The 20,200-nt window shown below is 43.6% G+C and overlaps 2 protein-coding genes across 2 annotated transcripts in view; one reads left to right on the top strand and one right to left on the bottom strand.

The window, feature by feature from the left end:
- Positions 1 to 16,818, top strand: part of RYR3 (ryanodine receptor 3) — a 342,229-nt gene extending 325,411 nt beyond the window's left edge. The window contains 10 exon segments of the mRNA XM_069492266.1: positions 4,143 to 4,185; positions 4,918 to 5,045; positions 5,446 to 5,506; positions 5,831 to 5,977; positions 9,140 to 9,274; positions 10,645 to 10,801; positions 11,700 to 11,764; positions 12,165 to 12,265; positions 15,227 to 15,278; positions 16,256 to 16,818. Of these exon segments, the coding sequence (XP_069348367.1) occupies positions 4,143 to 4,185; positions 4,918 to 5,045; positions 5,446 to 5,506; positions 5,831 to 5,977; positions 9,140 to 9,274; positions 10,645 to 10,801; positions 11,700 to 11,764; positions 12,165 to 12,265; positions 15,227 to 15,278; positions 16,256 to 16,351 (985 nt within the window). The 3' untranslated portion in view covers positions 16,352 to 16,818.
- A 68-nt stretch (positions 16,819 to 16,886) lies between these two features.
- Positions 16,887 to 20,200, bottom strand: part of AVEN (apoptosis and caspase activation inhibitor) — a 148,209-nt gene continuing 144,895 nt past the window's right edge. Inside the window, exons 5-6 of the mRNA XM_069462108.1 lie at positions 18,614 to 18,944; positions 16,887 to 17,815 (exon numbers count right to left, since the gene is read on the bottom strand). Of these exons, the coding sequence (XP_069318209.1) occupies positions 17,700 to 17,815; positions 18,614 to 18,944 (447 nt within the window). The 3' untranslated portion in view covers positions 16,887 to 17,699. The remainder of the gene's footprint in view (positions 17,816 to 18,613; positions 18,945 to 20,200) is intronic.

Raw genomic sequence — 20,200 nt, forward strand, 5'->3', positions numbered from 1 at the left:
TTTCTCCCTTGCCTTTTCAATGAAGTAGCTTATTGCCTCTAAAAACACTTGTATTTAATATATATCTCTATGAGTTTAATGGGGGACAGAGAATATCATCAGGAGGTGCTGAGCATATTTGCTTAAGACCATGCTGTCCAGTACGATATTGCCTAAACTAGTTTTCCAGGTTTGCGTCACCTAGAGGGTTTCTAGGGCTTACGTGGCCCAGGGGTGGGGAGACCAAGCTGATCGGCTTCTCCAGAGCCCCCCATGGCACAGCAGCAAACCACTTTCCTGATATTCATTAGTGATTAGTGACAGTCACTCTTAATTAATCAGGGACTGATATTAGTAATATTCTCCTGTTTTAATTTATAATTTTTCCACTTAGGTATTTGTCCCTAAATATATTGCTTCATTCTGACTATTTTGAACTTTATGTAAATGGGATTACACTAGATCCATTATACTGTCACTTGCATCTTTTGTTCATCATTATTTCTGGGAACTCACCTAGGTTGATGTGTGTAGCTATAGTTTGTTCATTTTCAAAGCTGTAGCATTTGCATAATGGCAAGCGGGTTATATATTTATCCATTTTCCCAACAGTGGATGTTTCAGCTATTTTCAGTTTCTGGCTATTACAAGTAGGGCTACAATGAACATTCTTATACCTCGTGTATAAGTCAAAGAGTTTCTCTAAAGAATAGACCCAGGAGAGGAATTTGCTGAGAAGCAGGATATGTACAATGTTTGTTCCAATTTACATTCCAAACAATACTGTATGAGAGCTTCTACTGCTCTACCTCTTTGCCAGCACGTGTCACTGTCAGATAATTTTGCTAATCTGGCAGGTGTATAATGGCAGCTCATTGTACATTTCCCTTATTGCTGAAGGGGTTGAGCATCTTGTATTCTTTTTCCTGAACATTCACATATAGATGTGTTCTTTATTTATGCATTTGCCTTCTGAAGGGTCTGTTCTATATGCCACACTTTAAGGAACATGACCAAGTAAAAAATGTTTTCGACCTTCAAGGAACTTACATACCTAGTCAGGGGACAAGAAATTCAGAATGCTCAGACCAAGGTAAGATCAAGTCTGTGAAAGGGTCTTGCCCACAGCCCATGGTCCTTGGCTTTCAGCATCACTTGCAGAATCATCTACTTAGGGCAAAATATGACCAATGCTGGGTTGGATGTTACAGACCATTTGTATAAAGAATTTAAGAGAAAGGAGATATCAGTGTGGTAGAGGAAGCAAGGCTTGATTTTTATGGTTTTTTTTTTTAATTTAGATTCTAAATGTAACATGTGAAAAAAAAATCAAGTAGCAGAGAAATGCACAAAGAACAAAGCCAAAATAATTGTTATTTCCATCCCCCAGAGATAAAAATCTATTAGCAGTTTACTCTGTAACACCAGCATTTCTTTTAAGTGGCATCTAGATGTTGAAAACAAAGAAGCTGCTTTAACAAACCACAGTAATAATAATAAAAACACATATTTTTAAAAGTCTACCACCCTGTTGGAGGAGAGGTGGCATGTGCTCAGGGGAGGTCCCCACCTCCTCATCACCAACTTGATAGTTTCTGTAGAGTAGGGAACTACTGTGGTACAGAGCCAAAAAGAGTGACTCGAAGGAAAACAAAGGCAAGAATGCATGCACCAAGGGCCAGAGCATCCTTAGCTGTCATGTAGCCTTATGAGGAACCTTCCTACGAAAGATTCAATGATTCTGAATAGGGGCAACGTATTTTAAACAGTTTTTGCTAACATACCTGAAGGTAACGGTTCTTTCTTGACTTTAACAACAAGAAACTATTTGCAGTGCAGCTGGTACAAGCAGAAAAAAGAAGATTCCTCTGGGAGGTTAGGGATGGTATGGAACAAGGAACTACCTCCAAAGGAGAGAGGGATTTTACTCCCTGGGGAAAGGAGACCACTGGAGTTACGTGGGAATAGAAAATAGAGCAGCAGAGCACTCAGGTTAGAAGAAAATCCTATATAAATTAGCTAAAGGTGATTCCCAGACTGGAAACTTCATAAAGTCAGGGACCTTGTCTATACTTTCCACCACATCCCGCATCCTGGTGCCCACCCCAGGTACTGACATGGTGACTCCTTGAATGGAATGCTTGGGTTTTCTACAGCATTTTGTTTCTGGTTATACATAGATCAAGGAAAGGATCAAGAAACATATATCTGTTTCTATCTAGTCTGTCATCACAATTCCTGGCTTTTAAACCATAATTTTGAGATATAAAGTGAAGAGTGGCTTTCTAAGTATTTCAGAAGTCAATACAAAATAGTGAAACCATAAATCAGTGACCTGTGCTGACTCTGAACTTCAATCAAGTCGTGAATTCTTTAGTGAACAGGACGGAAACCAAAAAGATCACAGATCTGGACACTCAAAGTGGAAATTGCTTGATGTGCTTGCCTTGATGTTAAGAATTAAGAACCTTGGGGAACCAGAGAAGACCCCATATAGCAAAAGCAATCTTAACCAAAAAGAACAAATTGGGAGGTATCAGTTTACCAGACTTCAAGCTATGCTATAAGGCTATATTAACTAAAACAGCATGGTACTGGCACAAGAACCAATGGAACAGGACTGAGAACCCAGATATAAAACCATCCTCATAGCCATCTAATCTTTGACAAAGCAGACAAAAACATACACTGGGGGAAAGAATCCTTGTTCAATAAATGGTGGTAGGAAAACTGGATAGCCACATGTAGAAGACTGAAACAGGATCCGCACCTCTCACCTCTCACAAAAATCAATTCATGGTGGATAACAGACTTAAGCCTAAGGCATAAAACTATAAGATTCTAGAAGAAAATGTTGGAAAAATTATTTTAGACATTGGCCTAGGCAAAGAATTTATGAAGAAGACCCCAAAGGCAATCAACAGCAATAACAAAAATAAATAAATGGGACCTGATCAAATTAAAAAGCTTCTGCACAGCCAAGGAAACTATCATGAGAGCAAACAGACAACCTACAGAATGGGAGAAAATATTTGCATGCTACACATCCAATAAAGGGCTGATAACTAGAATCTATATAGAACTCAGGAAAATCAGCAAGAAAAAAATCAAACAATTCCATTAAAAAGTGAACAAAGGACATGAACAGAAACTTTTTTAAAAAAGACAGACTAATGGCCAAGAAACATATGAAAAATACTCAACATCTCTAATCATCAGGGAAATGCAAAGCAAAACCACAGTGAGATATCACTTAACTCCAGTGAGAATGGCTTTCATCAAAAAGTCCCAAAACAATAAATGCTGGCATGGATGCAGAGAGATAGGAACGCTTATACACTGCTGGTAGGACTGCAAACTAGTACAACCTCTGTGGAAAGTAATATGGAGATACCTCAAAGAGATACAGGTAGAACTACCATTTGATCCAGGAAGGGCATCTACCCAAAAGAACAAAAGACATTCTATAAAAAAGACATCTGCACTAGAATGTTTACAGCAGCACAATTCACAATTGCAAAGATGTGGAAACAACTCAAATGCTCATCAATCCATGAGTGGATTAATAAAATGTGGTATATATATAACATGGAGTTCTACTCAGCCACAAAATACATGGTGATCTAGTACCTCTTGTATTATCCTGGATAGAGCTGGAGCCCATTCTACTATGTGAAGTATCACAAGAATGGGAAAACAAGCACCATGTGTACTCACCATCAAATTGGTATTAACTGATCAACACTTAAGTGCATATATAGTAGTAACATTCATCAGGTGTCGGGCAGATGGGAGTGGGGAGGAGGGGATGGGTATATTCACACCTAATGGGTGTGGTACACAGCGCCTGGGGGATGGACACGCTTGAAGCTCTGACTCAGGTGGGGCAAAGGCAATATATGTGACCAAAACATTTGTAACCCTGTAATATGCTGAAATTAAAAAATAAATAAATAAATAAGAACTTCAGACTGGGCATGGTGGCTCATGCCTGTAATCCCAGCACTTTGGGAAACTGAGGCAGGAAGATTGAGGGCAGGAGTTTGAAGTTTCAGTGAGCTTTGATGGAGCCACTGCACTCCAGCCTGTGTGACAGAGCAAAACCCTGTCGCAAAAAAAAAAAAAAAAAATTAAGAACCTCCCTTTTTTATTTTCTTTTACAGGTCTTTTCCTAATAACTATTGGGACAAGTTTGTAAAGAGAAAGGTATGCCTTTCCAGTGGGACCGGGTTCCATGATCACCGAGAAATGTGTATTTTTTTTTAATTCACCATATACGAACATGAGTAAATGTGATGTTACTTTTGTGACGGTGTCTAAAGAAGCATAAGTCACAGGAGAGGTTGTATGTGAACATGTGTAGGTTGTTGACATCATTCCCATACTCATCTGTCTTAAACAACCTAACACGGTCCTTGTTGTTTCTGTACACTCAGCTTTTTCTCCCCTCCAAAAAGATATCAGCTTGAAAAGCAGTTTTCATTTAATTGTCTTTATCGCTTCTGTTTTCTCTGGGGGTTATTTTGTTGTTGTTGTTGTATTTTGTTGTAGTTTATATAATATTATTTCACCATAGGTAAAGGCATATTTGCTCATGATGAAGTATTTGTAAAAATACAAAAGTAGAAAGAAAATCCTCCTGCAAATCAGTCGTAACTCCAAAGAAAAAGAATTATTGAATAACCCTTCCTTTAGTCTTTTTACTGTACACATTTATAGAAAACTAAGAGCTAACAGTTATTGAATGCTGTGATGCACCTACTACTTTGCCAGAGGTTCACGTATATTATTTCATTTAATTCTTACCACATCCTGTTGCATTTTGAATCATATCTTAACAATAGCCCAGAGGGTTGCGAAGCTCTGAAGACCACAGAGCTAGAGAAGACCGGGCCAGTGGCGTGTGCCCTGGGCTCACCCTGTCATCCTCTGCTGTAGGTGATCAACAAGTATGGAGATCTCTACGGAGCGGAGCGCATTGCTGAACTCCTGGGTTTGGACAAAAATTCCCTTGACTTTAGCCCAATAGAAGAGACCAAAGCAGAAGCGGCTTCTCTGGTGTCATGGTAAGGAGCCTAAGAGTTAAAAGGCAAAGTGGCTAAAATAGATCCTTCATTTTTCCATTCCTCTTCAGTGTGCTCAAGGGAAAAATCACAACCATGTCTTTGTTCTCTCAAGCTCTGGTCTGGCTTAGGTGTTTCTTCTAGGTTCTAACATAGTGGGAGGACACTGCTTTAAAAATTTGAAGTCCAGTTTTTATACCTGATACGGCTGAAAAAGACTAAGATTTCAGAATGAGTGATTCAACCATTCTCTGTCTCATGGGGAATGCATACAACTTGCTAAAGCTCAGAGCCATATTTAGGTTATTAAACCTGAGAGAAAAAAAACTTAATTTTTCCTCTTATTAAACACTTAACAAAATCTTGACATTTATAAGTTTTAAAATTATTTGTTCTTCTGCAGGCTAAGTTCCATCGACATGAAGTACCATATCTGGAAGCTGGGGGTTGTTTTTACCGACAACGTAAGTATTGCACCTGGAAAAACAAGATTCAGGGATGTTATTAGATCCACAGGGAAACAAGCTAGGGAGAATGCCCAGAAAGATTCAGGGGTTGCTTTCCAAAGACCCAGAGCTCTGTACGTGCTGGGAGAGCACTTCTCTCTTGTAGAACGGTGTGAGGCAGATGGGGCTTCATCTGGCAATTCTTGGGCCAGCTCCCAGCACCTCGGCGCATAAATCCCCACTATCCTCACCTTGTCCCCAAAGAAGAGAAAACATGGTTTAATGAGCACGTCATGAGGCAAAAATGCCTAAGAAGCTACTCAATTTCTTCCGATTCCACAGTCCTTTCTCTACCTTGCCTGGTACACAACCATGTCAGTCCTGGGCCACTACAACAACTTCTTCTTCGCTGCTCATCTACTGGATATTGCCATGGGCTTCAAGACACTGAGGACGATTCTGTCATCTGTAACTCACAATGGCAAACAGGTACTGATTTATACTGATGCAAACAGAATGGACCTACATGTGCACGGAAAAAAAATAACTGACAGCAGGTCGTAGGCTAGGTGTGACAGGAAGGAATGTGTCATAGTGTATAATGCACCTTTCTTGGCCAAACACTTGAACTAACAGTGACTGTGTTTGCAAAATTGTAGCTAATTAAAAATACAACTACAGCCATCACATAAGAGGCATAAGACCTTGATTCAGAGACGCTTAACATTTAGATCAACCAGGGAGGGAGGGAAGTGATGAGCATATCGGAGTTACCGTGGAGACCTTTTCCGGGTCTATCCCTTCCTCCATGGATCTGATACACTCCCAGGGGTTAGCAGGTAGACACACTGTATATAGTTAGAAAATTTCCAGGTACTTCTGATATGTGCCTCCAATTAGGAACCAATGATTTAAGACATGTATATATATTTTTATTATGTAATATACATATACATTTTATATATATACATATATACACACATTACAAATTTTATATATTACACACAGTGTGTAATATATGCTATATAAAATATACATATACAGTTAATATGTATATATTATATGCATGTATAATAGTTAATATATACACATATAGTTAATATTAATCAGGGAAGTGATTCTGACAATATACAGAAACTGGATCTATAGCGATGGCTATAGCCATGTTAAAATCCTCCAATGGCTTTTTCTTGTCTACAAACTGAAACTGCTTAGCATTTCATTCCTCACTAAATACAATTCTGTATATGAAATATGTTCTCTCACATTTCTACACCTTTGTACAGAGAGGAAGAAAAGAGAAAAGAAGGAAGTTCGGCCGGGCGTGGTGGCTCACGCCTGTAATCCTAGCACTCTGGGAGGCCGAGGTGGGCGGATCGTTTGAGCTCAGGAGTTCGAGACCAGCCTGAGCAAGAGCGAGACCCCACCTCTACTAAAAAAAAAAAATAGAAAGGAATTATATGGACAGCTAAAAATATATATAGAAAAAATTAGCCGGGCATGGTGGCGCATGCCTGTAGTCCCAGCTACTCGGGAGGCTGAGACAGGAGGATCGCTTGAGCTCAGGAGTTTGAGGTTGCTGTGAGCTAGGCTGACGCCACGGCACTCACTCTAGCCTGGGCAACAGAGTGAGACTCTGTCTCAAAAAAAAAAAGAAAAGAAGGAAGTTAAAATGTGCCAAGCTTGTGCCGTGTCCCAGGTGCTGTGTAAGGTAGCTGTTATGCTTACTTTGCAGATAAGGGAAGTAAGGCTCAGGGAGACTAAGTGTTTCATCCAAAGCCACACAGCTTCTAAGTGGAAGAGCTTAGATTCAAGCCCTTTTCTTCCTTGGTGCAAAGTCCAAGTTCTTTCCCTTTTTTCTAAACCAACTGCTTTCTGTGAGGACTGCTATCCAAGGTTGGAGTACCTGCTACTCCCTCAAAAGGTCACTAAGTACAACTCTTCTGGTACTGACCTTAGCACTGAAGCCCACTTCCTCTTGGTTGCCCTGGGGAGAGTGAAGTGGTGTCATCATAGCTCACAGCAACCTCAAACTTCTGGGCTCAAGCGATTTTCCTGCCTCAGTCTCCTGAGTAGCTGGGACTACAGGTAAAATGCCTGGCTAATTTTTCTATTTTTAGTAGAGGCGGGGTCTCACTCTTGCTCAGGCTGGTCTCGAACTCCTGAGCTCAAGCAATCCTCCTACCTCAGCCTGCCAGAGTGCTAGGATTACTGCATGAGCCATGGCTCCCAGTCTTTTGGTAGCTCTTTGAAGGCAAAGATGTTATCTTGTTGCTCTTCATGTCTCCAGCTCAGTACTTTGTCCCTGGTATAGGCCAGATGTGCAAGTCCCATGTATTCCTTATTTATGGCTGACCCCTTACCTCCTAAGCCTGGAAGTAGGTATGCCCTGTGACCCCACAGAGGGCCTGGGCAGATTTCCTGGTAATAAAAAAGTTACTTGGGGCTGGGCGCAGTAGCTCACACCTATAATCCTAGCACTCTGGGAGGCTGAGGGGGGAGGATCGCTTGAGTTCAGGAGTTGGAGACCAGCCTGAGCAAGAGCGAGGCCCCGTCTCTACTAAAAATAGAAAGAAATTAGCTGGACAACTAAAAATATATATAGAAAAAAAAAGTTAGCCAGGCATGGTGGCGCATGCCTGTAGTCCCAGCTACTCAGGAGGCTGAGGCAGGAGGATTGCTTGAGCCCAGGAGTTTGAGGTTGCTGTGAGCTCGGCTGATGCCACGGCACTCTAGCCTGGGCAACAGAGCGAGACTTTGTCTCAAAAAAAAAAAAAAGTGCTTGGCTCAACCATCATAATTCTTCTAGTAACTTGAAACTTGCCACAATCATCCAGTTCATGGCCATTTATGAAATAGCGTAATGTAGGGACACCCATCAGTCCGAAGAACCTTTAGTTTTTTGTAGAAGCAGCATTAGCGCAGAAAGTGCATTATGAAGCCTCAGGGGCATATCCGTCCCCAGAGCACCTTCACTGTTCAATACTTAAGTACCTTTGTATTTTACATACGCCCAATCCAATACCCTTTGCGTTAGTCTGCATGGGCTGCCACAACAACACACTGCAGACTCGGGGCTTAGACAACAGAGGTTTATTTTCTCACGGTCCTGGAGGCTGGAAGTCAGGTACCAAAGTGCTGGCAGGGCTGGTTTCCCCTGAGGCCTCTCTCCTTGGCTTGCAATTGACTGTGCTCTTAGTGCGTCTTCACACGATCGTCCCTCTGTGTGTGCGTGGGTCTGGGGTCGCTCCCTGTCTTCGTCCTAATCTCCTTTTCTTATAAGGGCACCGGTGAGATTGGATTCAGGCCCATCCTCAGCCTCATTTTAACTTAGGCCTTTAATGAGCTGATTGTCTCCAAAGGCGTCCCATTCTGAGGCACTGGAGGTTAGGGCTTCCGTGCCTGAATTTGAGGGTACACAATTCAGCCCGTGACACCTCCTCATTACTCTTTTCTCCCGATAAGCCCATATTTCCCTCTTGTGGTCCTGTCTTCCTCTGCCTGCTGCAGGACAGCCTGCGCCGCCAGCCCTGCCTTCCCCTCGCTCCTTGCGGGGCCTCGCGCTCCTCCTCATTTTCTTTGCGTCTCCCACGAACCCTTCAGGGGTAGAGAAGATCCCACCTCCTTGTCCTTCTCTGTCCTCGTTCCCAGTTGGTTCTAACCGTCGGTCTCCTGGCTGTGGTGGTTTACCTCTACACGGTGGTGGCCTTCAACTTCTTCCGCAAGTTCTACAACAAGAGTGAAGACGATGACGAGCCGGATATGAAGTGTGACGACATGATGACGGTGAGAGCCCGCCTGGCCCCCCGCCTGGCCCCCCGCCTGGCAGGAAGGGCTGTGTGGGGCGGTCTGGGGAACTGAGTGAGAGCTGTAGGGTCGTAGAGCACAGTAGGGATTAGAGTCGAATGAGGATGTCTCATCCGAGAGGGAGAAGGATCCTAGGGAGACAGAAGTAGGTTTCGTCACCACGCGTCTACGCCTAGCGGAAAGAGAAGCACCCCGCAGAGTGGGGCGTCATTCCTGTAAACTTGTCTGGGGTAGAGATGAGACAGCGTTGTGAATGGACCTGTATCTAAATTTCATGGGGGTCAAACTTTGTCACCTGTGAGAACTGGGAGCAAAGTCCCATGGACCGGGTTCGGGTACCTGATGGATTTCAGCAAGCCAGTGGGGGCTCTTTCAGAACAGCCGCATGGGCTGAAGCCTGTAACAACAGCAGCAGGATCAGGTCGGGGGGCTCCTGTCAGGCCAGACCCTTGTGGAAAAGAAACGCACAGCTCAGGTGAGACAGCACAGCTGCAGTAGCATCTCTAACGTTTATACAGACTGGATTTCAGAAAAAGAATATGTCTCAGGGACTGATGACAGTGAACTGTCCCAGTCTGTGATCATTTCTCTACGAGACGGGTAACGCTTCTTGGGTAAAAACTCTCCTTGTGCTTTCTTGGGCTGAGCACCCTCATGAGACAGCAGCTTGTCACTAGAGCACCTGTGTGACCAGTGCCCATCTCCAGGCTGCCCTCGGCTTTCGATTTACCAGTCATGGGACAGACTGTCCTTTCCCCATGAGTGCAACCCATCCAGTCAGGTGGAGAGACAGCACATGCCCTGCTCAGTGAGCACCACAGTGCCCAGATGCCCACACTGGATCATACGTGCACAGGAGGAGGAGAGAAAGGTCTGTTGTCTAAGATGCTGCGGAAATCCCTGCCCTACCAGGTGTACAGGGGATTTTTGAGAAGAGGGGGCCTTTCCCAGAGCTTACAGCACAGCCTCAAGGCCAAGCTAACACTTCTTAAATCAAATGAGAGAAAACTAGCAGCTGGCATGTGCCATACTGATCAGGGCTTAAAGATCCTCCAACTTACACTTTAAATGAATACTGTCGTATGTATCAAATAGATCAAAACTGTTTTTAAAAAAACAGGTCAAAAATACCTTTAAAAAGCCTAAATGTAACCACAATATTTCCATCTTTGTAGACACCAAACTGACCAGAGGGTGTGGCGGATAGTAGTTAGCAAGAATATTGATACCACTGAAGAAGTCAGGGCTGCCATCCTCTGATCTGATGGCATGAATGATCTGACTATCTTGCTAAAAACTAACAAAACTCTGTGACTTTTACCTGAATTGCCGTTATTTTCCTTCTCTAGTGTTACCTTTTCCACATGTACGTGGGCGTGAGAGCAGGAGGTGGCATTGGCGATGAAATTGAAGACCCTGCTGGTGACCCTTATGAAATGTATCGCATCGTCTTTGACATTACCTTTTTCTTCTTTGTCATTGTCATCTTGCTGGCCATCATTCAAGGTATGGTTGCCAATTACATTAGGTATGAACAGAGTTTAATCTACTTCTTTATGCTTTCCTGCATCTGACTTAATTGTTTTATGAAGAAGTTTGTGAATTCATTTACTTGTTATTAATAATTTAGCAAGCATTTATTGAGCATCTCCTATATATTAGACTTTGGCTATATATAAAGCCAAAGACACACCCAGGCACTGTTACAAGAACCTTGAGAATCCACCCCAAGGACCCTTTTCCTTCCGTTCTCCTACTCAGAATTATTTCCTCATCTCTTCTGCTTCTGAGATACCTCCCATGGCTAGTGAGGTGGGCAAGGAGCAGAGGAACGATGAGAGTATAACATGTTTTTTCTTCTTGTGTGGGCGGTGGGGAGAAGAAGAGGTATTGATATTTGAGTCAATAGCTTGTCAGGAATTGGAGAAAAAAGATGATGAATTCAGTTTGAGTCATGCTGAGTTAAGGGACCTGTAAGACATGCAGGTGTCGAGGCTAAGAAACAAAGAGACTGAGGAGGAGCCCTGGTCCCCGTGGACGCCTGGGGGGCTAGGATAAGAGGAAAAGCCATCCCATCCCGAAGACTGAAGACAAATGGCTAAACAAAGCAGGAGGGCAGCGAGGGAACAGTGGAGAGGAAATATTTCAAGGAGGAGCATGCCGTTAACAGCATGGAATAGTGTGGAAGGGTGGAGTTAAGAGAAACAATGAGAAACAGCCAGGATGTAGCACTTGTAAACATAAGCATTTTTTTTCTTAATTTTGCTTTAATTGAATAGTTCAGCTTGTTAATTCACTTTTTTGACAAAACAAAGTGGTCTCTGCCACTCCCTCTATCATTCCTCTACCTCTAACCACTACACCGATTATTTAAGGTGCTTTGACTTTGTATTTAAAACTCCAGGTCTTATTATTGATGCTTTCGGAGAGCTAAGAGACCAGCAGGAACAAGTGCGAGAAGACATGGAGGTAACGTTCTTCTTACTACTGATTCCAATTCTATTTTATAGCCCCACAGCAAATGGATTTTTTAAACAATAGGTTCTGCTATTACTTAGGGCCAGCCCCAGGGCAAACTCAGAAAACAGTTTGTTTTCTGAGCCTGTGTTCCAGCTCTGGGCATCTCCACCCACACCCTGAGCCCTGGACCTCCCTGCTGCCCCTCCCCTGCCCGTCCCTGGAGGGACAGTAGCAGTATCCCCAAGCTGACGGAAGCTGGTGTGTGGCACGCTGGAAGGAATGGCTAATAGCCGAGAGGCATTAGACGTTTTCCATTGTCCCTCCATTCACTAGAGACCATGACCCTTTCCCCTCCTGCCTGTATTGTCATGCCTGCTAATGCCTGTTCTGCCTCGGTTATTTTTCTTAGACTAAATGTTTCATCTGTGGAATTGGCAATGACTACTTCGACACGACCCCTCACGGTTTTGAGACACATACGTTACAAGAGCACAACTTAGCCAACTACTTGTGAGTATTCTTGGTTAATAGAAGTGATGAGAGTTGGGGGGGGGTAAAAAAAAAAAGGTATGTCATATAGTGAAGTCTCTGCTGATGCAATTTCTTCCTTTTTCTCTGGAAAAAGTAGAAACAGTCAGGAAAGAACTCCCAGGAGTCCCCATGAGCCCGTGTCTTGTCTGTGCTCTGTCCCATGTTTCCACAGCTGTGTGTTGTGCACTGTTCTGCTCCTAGCCAAGGCCAGCCCCGCAACCTGGATTGGACCCCTCCCTCCTCAAGGACATACCTCCTGCAATTTCTCTTTCTCTCCTGCCCTTTTCCTATCACCATATAACCATGCTGCTTTTTGTCATCCTAAGGGAAGGGTCTGTGGCCCCATTTCTACTTCCAGCTATTGCTCTACTTCTTTCACTTTTCAGCAAAACTTGAAAACTGTCCACACTCACTGTCTCCAGTTTTACTCTTTCCATTCTCCTGTGAACCCCTCCCTGGCCAGGCCTGCCTTCCCACCATGTCACAAGATTTGGTCTTGTCGAGGCAGCGACCTGCATGGTGCTGAATTTTGTGGTCAGTTTTCAGGCCTCTCCCATGAATACAAAGCCCCATGAGAATGGGGTGTGTGGGGGTACGTGTTTTCACACCGCTTTATCCCAGCACCTAAAGCAATGTCTGCCACCCAATAGGCAAGTAATAAATGAACATTTCACTGTTTCTAATGTAAAGCATTCACTCAAGAACAAGTAACTGGGCCGGGCGCGGTGGCTCACGCCTGTAATCCTAGCACTCTGGGAGGCCGAGGTGGGCGGATCGTTTGAGCTCAGGAGTTCGAGACCAGCCTGAGCAAGAGCGAGACCCCACCTCTACTAAAAATAGAAAGAAATTATATGGACAGCTAAAAATATATATAAAAAAAATTAGCCGGGCATGGTGGTGCATGCCTGTAGTCCCAGCTACTCGGGAGGCTGAGACAGGAGGATCGCTTGAGCTCAGGAGTTTGAGGTTGCTGTGAGCTAGGCTGACGCCACGGCACTCACTCTAGCCTGGGCAACAGAGTGAGACTCTGTCTCAAAAAAAAAAAAAAAAAAAAAAAAAAAAAAAAAGAACAAGTAACTGGAGGCTATTAAGTGCCAGAGGTGTCCTGTGAAACTTACGACTTACAGAACTATGGAGTATGTTGATTATATTACCTGACAATTCAGATTCTATAACTAAATCTTCAAAGGAAAAAAAAAAAATGCTGGGCTGTGCTGCCTGGCCTAGCTCTTCCCCCATCTCTCTACATTTTACTGTTTAGAAAGTCCTCATCTTTCTTTAAGATGGAGCAGGCCCAGCCTTTGTGGGATGGTGTTCTTGTCAAAGAGAAGTGGCGGAGATTCTTTTTGCTAGAAGATGAGTTTAAGACAAAATGACAAGTTTTTAAAAATTAACATTAGCATGCCCTCCCTCATGTCATGAGTATTTATCGTTGTTAATTCTAATTAGGAGAGTTTCCTTCTTAATGGAGGTGAACACGCATTCCTTAGTAGGGGAATGCACGTTCCCCTTGAGGTGGGCATTTGGCCATACGTCAATACCAGTGGGTTACGGACCAGTGGAAGGATGGTACCTGGGTTGCAACCACTTCTGCACCTTCCCATGGCACTCTGTGTTATATGGTCTCTTTGTCTCTATCCTCTTCTAGCAGTGAGCTTGAGGGGAAAGAACACAACTTATTCATGTCTGGGCCTCCCACCTAAAATGGTGCTTTGTTAAGTAAATGTTCTGGGAAAGGAATAATGTACTACGCATGTCAAACAGAATAAAGACATTGGCCCTGCCTTCTTAGTAAAGGAGAAGGGGGAAGGCAACTAACATAGTTATAGAGCCACTGCTATGAGCCAGGACCTGAAGCTACAGATACAGTATCACCCTCACAGAACTCAAGATCTGGGGTTCAGCCTCTCTCCACCCTCAGAAGGGTGTTATTTCTACTTTCTCTTCCTTACCGCCAGCCTCACACTTCTTTTCCTGAAGGGCACGAGATGTTCCTTTGGAAAACTGTCTGAGATCATACAATGTGAGCTGAGAGTTCAGCTGCATCCCCTGGGGATACTTGTGTGTCACAGACAAACTCAAACCTGAGACGCATCGTGGTTAGAGCAAGTGAAACTACACTGGCATTTCTCAGCTATCTACAATAAATACAAAACTACACTTCTGGAAGAACCAGGGCAACTCAGTGAGATGAAATACTTTCTACCTTTCTCATGACAGATACCCTTGAGACATACATATAATTTCAATTCTACATTTTTATGAGATGATAAATTGGCCTACTAAATAGTATATGGTAAGAGTTTGGGCTTCCATTTTACTGTTAAGAAAATCCTAATCTAAACACTAAAACGGTGGCCTAAACCCTACCTTATCTTAGCTCAATGTTTAGGGATGGTAAAAAGGGCCAGGCACAGTAGCTCACACCTGCAATCCTAGCACTCTGAGAGGCTGAGGCGGGAGGATTGCTTGAGCTCAGAAGTCTGAGACCAGCCTGAGCAAGAGCGAGACCCCATCTCTACTAAATATAGAAAAAAATGAGCTGGGCAAAAAAATAGAAAAAAAATTAGCCAGGCATGGTGGTGTGCACCTGTAGTCCCAGCTATGCGAGAGGCTGAGGCAGGAGAATTCCTTGAGCCCAAGAGTTTGAGGTTGCTGTGAGCTAGGGTTACGCCACGGCACTCTAGCCTGGGCAACAGAGCAAGACTCTGTTTCAAAAAAAAAAAAAAGTAAAAAGGATCTTCTCACAGGCTAATTTTGAGGTTGATGTGGTGTTGTTCCTAAGCCCCACTTACCTGATTCTTTTAGGCAGTATAAACAGCATGATGCCAAACAACATTTTGAGTCCTGATTCTAGTTTACCTGAGTAAATGAACTTAGGTTTCTTGACCAAAATATCTAATACTATTTCATTTATTTTACTTTTTTTCCTTGTTCCAGGTTCTTTCTGATGTATTTGATTAATAAAGATGAAACCGAGCACACGGGTCAGGTGAGAAATAAAATGCCTTTAATTAAGAATCACACACCTGTGTTAGATCTCCCTTTCCCAGGTCTTGAGACTAAGCAGAGCACAGGCTATCTGAAATAGACGATCCCACTGTCTCTCGCATGCGTTTTTCCATCGCTGCTCTGAGACTTCATAAGCAGCCAGACTTCTATGGTGACCTCCGTCTATTCCAAAAGTCCCCATGGTCATCCCTCCTAACCCACACTGATATTTTCCTAAACCCTCACGGTTACTGCTTCAGACTAGAATAGCTGGAGGTGGGGAAAACATTACAGAGAAAAGATAATGAGTAAGGAGTGGGTGGCTGCACCAAAGAGCAGGAGAATGGGAGTAAAGCAGAATGAGAGACAGCCCAAGAAAGATAACGACCTTGAGTGTGGGTGACGACGGGAAGGTGGAGGTGTGGGTGTGAGAGGATGAGTGAAAGGATGTGTCAAGAGAGTCTGTGACTAAGTGTGAGGAAGACATGGAAAGGTAGGGAACAAGAGAGGGAAACGTGGGTTACCAGATATTCAAACATCACTAGATTTGTAGGAAAACTTTACAGCTCAAACACTCAAAGGGAGAGGCAGTTGGTTTCCAGATCTGGCTTTAGTTCTCCAGGCATCTGCCTGAGCTAGCACTAAATGTTCCCTCCTTGTGCTTTCTTCTGCCTTCCACCAATTACAAGTGACATGCAGTCAGCCTATTGCTAACTCTTTAAGTATTTTTAGTGGCAAACATGGAGTTGTTTCCAGTTTTGTTCGGTGGAGGGGGGCAGGGGACTTGTTCTCCTCCCAGCCAGCACTGTCAGACACGGCTGCTTGCTCCCAGAGCAGCTGGGCTGGGAGTGGAGCAAGAAACAAGGTGCTGGTTTGGCCCCGTCAGTCTTCCTCAATGGAGCCAGACAAAGCAAAAGCAAACTGGGTCTTAGCTTACTGTGGTTTAAAAATAAGTACCCTTTGTTCACGTTATTTCAGGAATCTTACGTCTGGAAGATGTACCAAGAAAGGTGTTGGGATTTCTTCCCGGCCGGGGACTGCTTTCGCAAACAATATGAAGATCAGCTTGGCTAAATCCGAATGAAAGAAGCGCCACAATTCTGGACAGTCAACTTCAGTGAAATAAAACCTTTTTACGGTTCTGCGACATATTTGAAATGTGACGTTGTCTCCATGCCTCCCTTACAAGAACGTGTGCTGTTTTGAAATCAGTTTGGCTCTTGGTGCCTAATGGACATATACGGTGGGAGATAACCTGTCAAAATATTTAAAAAGGTAAAAGATGGTGAAGAATGGAGGAAACTCTCCTTGAATGCCTTCGAGTTTTTCAGTTCTAATTAACTAGTTGGTTGAGAGGGTGGCATTGAGGCATGGCCTAGAGAAGGCTGAAGCCTTGAATGCATAATAGCTGAAATGTTGAACATCTGGATGTTATAGGACACTATCCAACTAGTGACTCATGGTCTGAACTACAAAAAATCATTTCCACTGCAGTCTAATTTTTCCCATGGTACTTGCTAGTGACTGTATCCAGAATCAGCTTGAAAAGCTTTTAAGCAGTCAAAGAAATAGGAAGGAAAAAAAAAAAAAACCAACACTTTGTCGACACTGAAATATCGATTAAGTGCCTTAAAAATCTCTTTAGATATAGCTATGCAAGTTTTTTATGTTTGTGTTCCAGAAGGACAGTTCCCTTAATTAGTTGTGTTGATCTCCTGTCTTACTTTATGAAACTGCACTTGAAGGTTATTCATACTATTATTATTATTTTTTTTTAGTAACAGCTTGTCAATTGCTGTTATTAGAAGAAAAGTACTGTACTGAAAATTCAGAAAAAAAATCTCCATCTTATGCCAAAACTGAGTAATGCTTTATGGTCTCTTGTAAGTAGTGGAGCTGCTGTGTGTAGGTGAATCTCCTCAAATAAAATGAAGTGCCCACTGCAATAAAGTCATACACACCAGTCTGTGGTTTGACCTCTTGGAATGTACCGCTCTGTGACTGACTGGTGGGGAAGGGGCGTAAGACCCCCGGCTCTGCACGAGAAAGAGAAAATCCACAGACCAGGGTTTGTTTATTTTGGCCAAATGCATGCCTCAGCTGCATCTATTCTCTGCAGCAGCAGTGCCTGCTATGCTGTAAACATTGTGAGGAAGGAGGCTGGAAACAAGAGCCATCCATCCCCTGCCCTTAAGGACATCTATTAGACTACTAAGCCAGAAAAACAAATGCAACAAGCCTCTCCAATGTCTTATTTCAGATATTGTCCAGCACAGAGGTAGGCATTTACTGCTGTAAGCGTAATGGAACACACTGGCCTGGGGCGTGTTTGTAAACTAGCTGCTCCCGAAGGAAAGCCTATGCCCACCCTTACTCAGAAGGCAACCAAAATTTGCTTCAGGCACTTTTTTTTTTTTTTTCTTCAAGAAATCATGCTGTCCAACCAGTCTTCCAGCTCTTCCTCGGTAACAGTTTTTGATGTACTTGGTTGCTCAGGTTCCACGTTCTTTTCTTCAGTCACAGATGGTGTTGGAGGAACTGGAGAAATAAAAGCAATGTTAACAACCTTGCGTTAGTCCCAAAATTGAGGCTTAAAGCTTCCCTGGGGTTTGTTCCAGGATATAATTCAGTTCTAATTATTACTTTCCTTATAACAAGGGGAAATGTCATCATTGTTACTCCCTAAAATGATACAGTAATATCTAAACAAATTAATAAATGGAAAGTAGAGATTTGCTCTATTTATGCTGAAGTTGAATTTCACAGTTCACTTGTTTTGTTTTGTTTTGTTTTGTTTTTCAAGACTAACAGCTCAGTTTTCTTTTTCCTGTTGTAGCCATCCTGGAAAATCATTAAAGGCTCTTGAATGCAGTACTTGCCTCGGGCCTCACCACATCATATGGGCCACCAGCTCACAGAGCATGCACAAATTAGAAAGTGTTCTTCCTTTTTAGGGGGGGAAAAAAAAATCAAAATAGCAAGAAAGAGGTATGAAAATTGGCCTGTTCAGTCGATTAAAAGGTCTGCCACTGAAAAGCTGAGAGCTACAGGTATTCTAATGCCTTTTGATAGCAGAAGTTCAATTTGCAGCCCCAGGTTTACATGCAATCAGGCAGGCAGCAGCTCTGGACGCTGGGTATATAGAGTGAGAGGGATGTTGTCAGAAAGGTCAGCTCAGGGGGAAGCAGAGCTGTGAGCACAGAAAGAGACGTCCGTGGACAACACCGATCGATGGCAGACACCGACAGGGATGTGTATGGAAGTGATGTGCGTGGGCTGCTCTCACAGAAACACCAGCATCAAGATGCTGGATGGGGAATAAAAGGAAAGCCATACCTTTTTCCTCTTGGGCCACCTCCCCATCCTTCTCAGATTTCGGGTCCTGAGAGGTCTGAGCTGGTGAGATGTTCTCCTCTTCTTTTATGGGCACATCTAAATTAAGCAACAGATCTAGTTCTTCGTCCAGGTGGTCTGCTGCTGACTGCACCGGGGCAGCGGGATTCTGAGAAGCCCTTGAAAGACTCAGTCTCAGGCTGTCTTTGCCCAGGGACTCGGGACCGCCGGCAGATTTCAGCTCTGAGAGGGGCCCCTTCAGCTGCATCCCTAGTCCCTTGCCGTCTTCACTTCTCTTTGGTTTCACCTGAGGAAGCTCCAAAGGAACTGTGGACTGAAGGAGAAGTTAAAGATGTGAGTCTTGCCATATTTGCTTAAGTACAGACAAAACACAGGAGGCTAAGGAAGCGGACAAACTTTGTGGGGTAGGAAACTCAATTCAGACAGTTCATTCACCAAGTATCTCTGGTCCAGCCCCCGAACCACAGCCCCTCTGGATTCATCTGGGGTAAACGGGGGCGGGGGGCCCTCACTGAAACACGACAGCTCTGCACCTCCTGCTCGCCCCACCTCAGCCCTTAGCTCACTAGCTTGGAGTTAGAATTAAAAGGTCCATGTCTTCCTAGCACTGGGCTGCAAACTGACAGTACCATGGGCCTTTTTGAATTTTTACTTAAATCTGTAATGAGACATGAATAGCCACAATATTCTGAGCCTTGATATGGATGCTGATTCCATGGTTATAAATACTTATGTGCACATTCCTGTATCTGTGTTGCATTATTAATAAAAGTTTAAAAACTCCCCAGATGACTGTAACGTAAGGTTACAGTCTAAGGCTGAGAATCACTGCTGTCAGGGGAAGGCTCCCTGGACCAGCACGGCCTCACAGTGGGCAGATTGAGAATGAGATGCAACCTCTACCGGGGATCCTGACCCCTCAGTCTTACATACGTAAGCACCCTGAACAGACATTTAAGACAGTATGGCTTTATACATAAATTGGAATAAACACTCAGCATTGTCAGTTATGCAGGCAAGGCTGGGATGGGGTCCTCTAGAGTCATTTCACTGGTCTGGAGTGAGTGTCTGGCATTGTCAACTTCCCAGGTGATTCTAGTGTGCAAACAAGCTTGAGAATAACTTCTGTACAGCATGGTAGATTTTAAAAATGATTTAGCCAGGTTTTCAAAGCTACTATAATTATTTTATACCTTTACTCTAATGCCTGCCACTGACATAACATCCTTCATGTTCAAATGCTCACACACCACTTCCTCTCTCTCCTGAGTCCTGGAGCCTTTACCTCAGCATTCCCTGCTGTGTCCTGCTAAGCATTCCTCACTGTGTGGCTCAAATCAAGCACTTCACAACTTTGGACATCACCAGACACCCGGCACGAAAAGCCAGCAGCATGCTCCCAAACACCACGAAACATGTCTACAGAATCGCCTGGGTGATCCCCCATCAGAGGCAAATGCAATCCTTTCTAGTTTTTTCCCTTGTCCCTACCTGTCCTCCAGCCCTGAACTCTGTCTGCTGCCCCAAATCTTAGGCTCATAAATGCAATGGAAACAGCAACTGGGTGCG

The sequence above is a fragment of the Eulemur rufifrons genome, chromosome 2 (assembly GCF_041146395.1).
Source record: "Eulemur rufifrons isolate Redbay chromosome 2, OSU_ERuf_1, whole genome shotgun sequence".
Taxonomy (NCBI): Eukaryota; Metazoa; Chordata; class Mammalia; order Primates; family Lemuridae; genus Eulemur; species Eulemur rufifrons.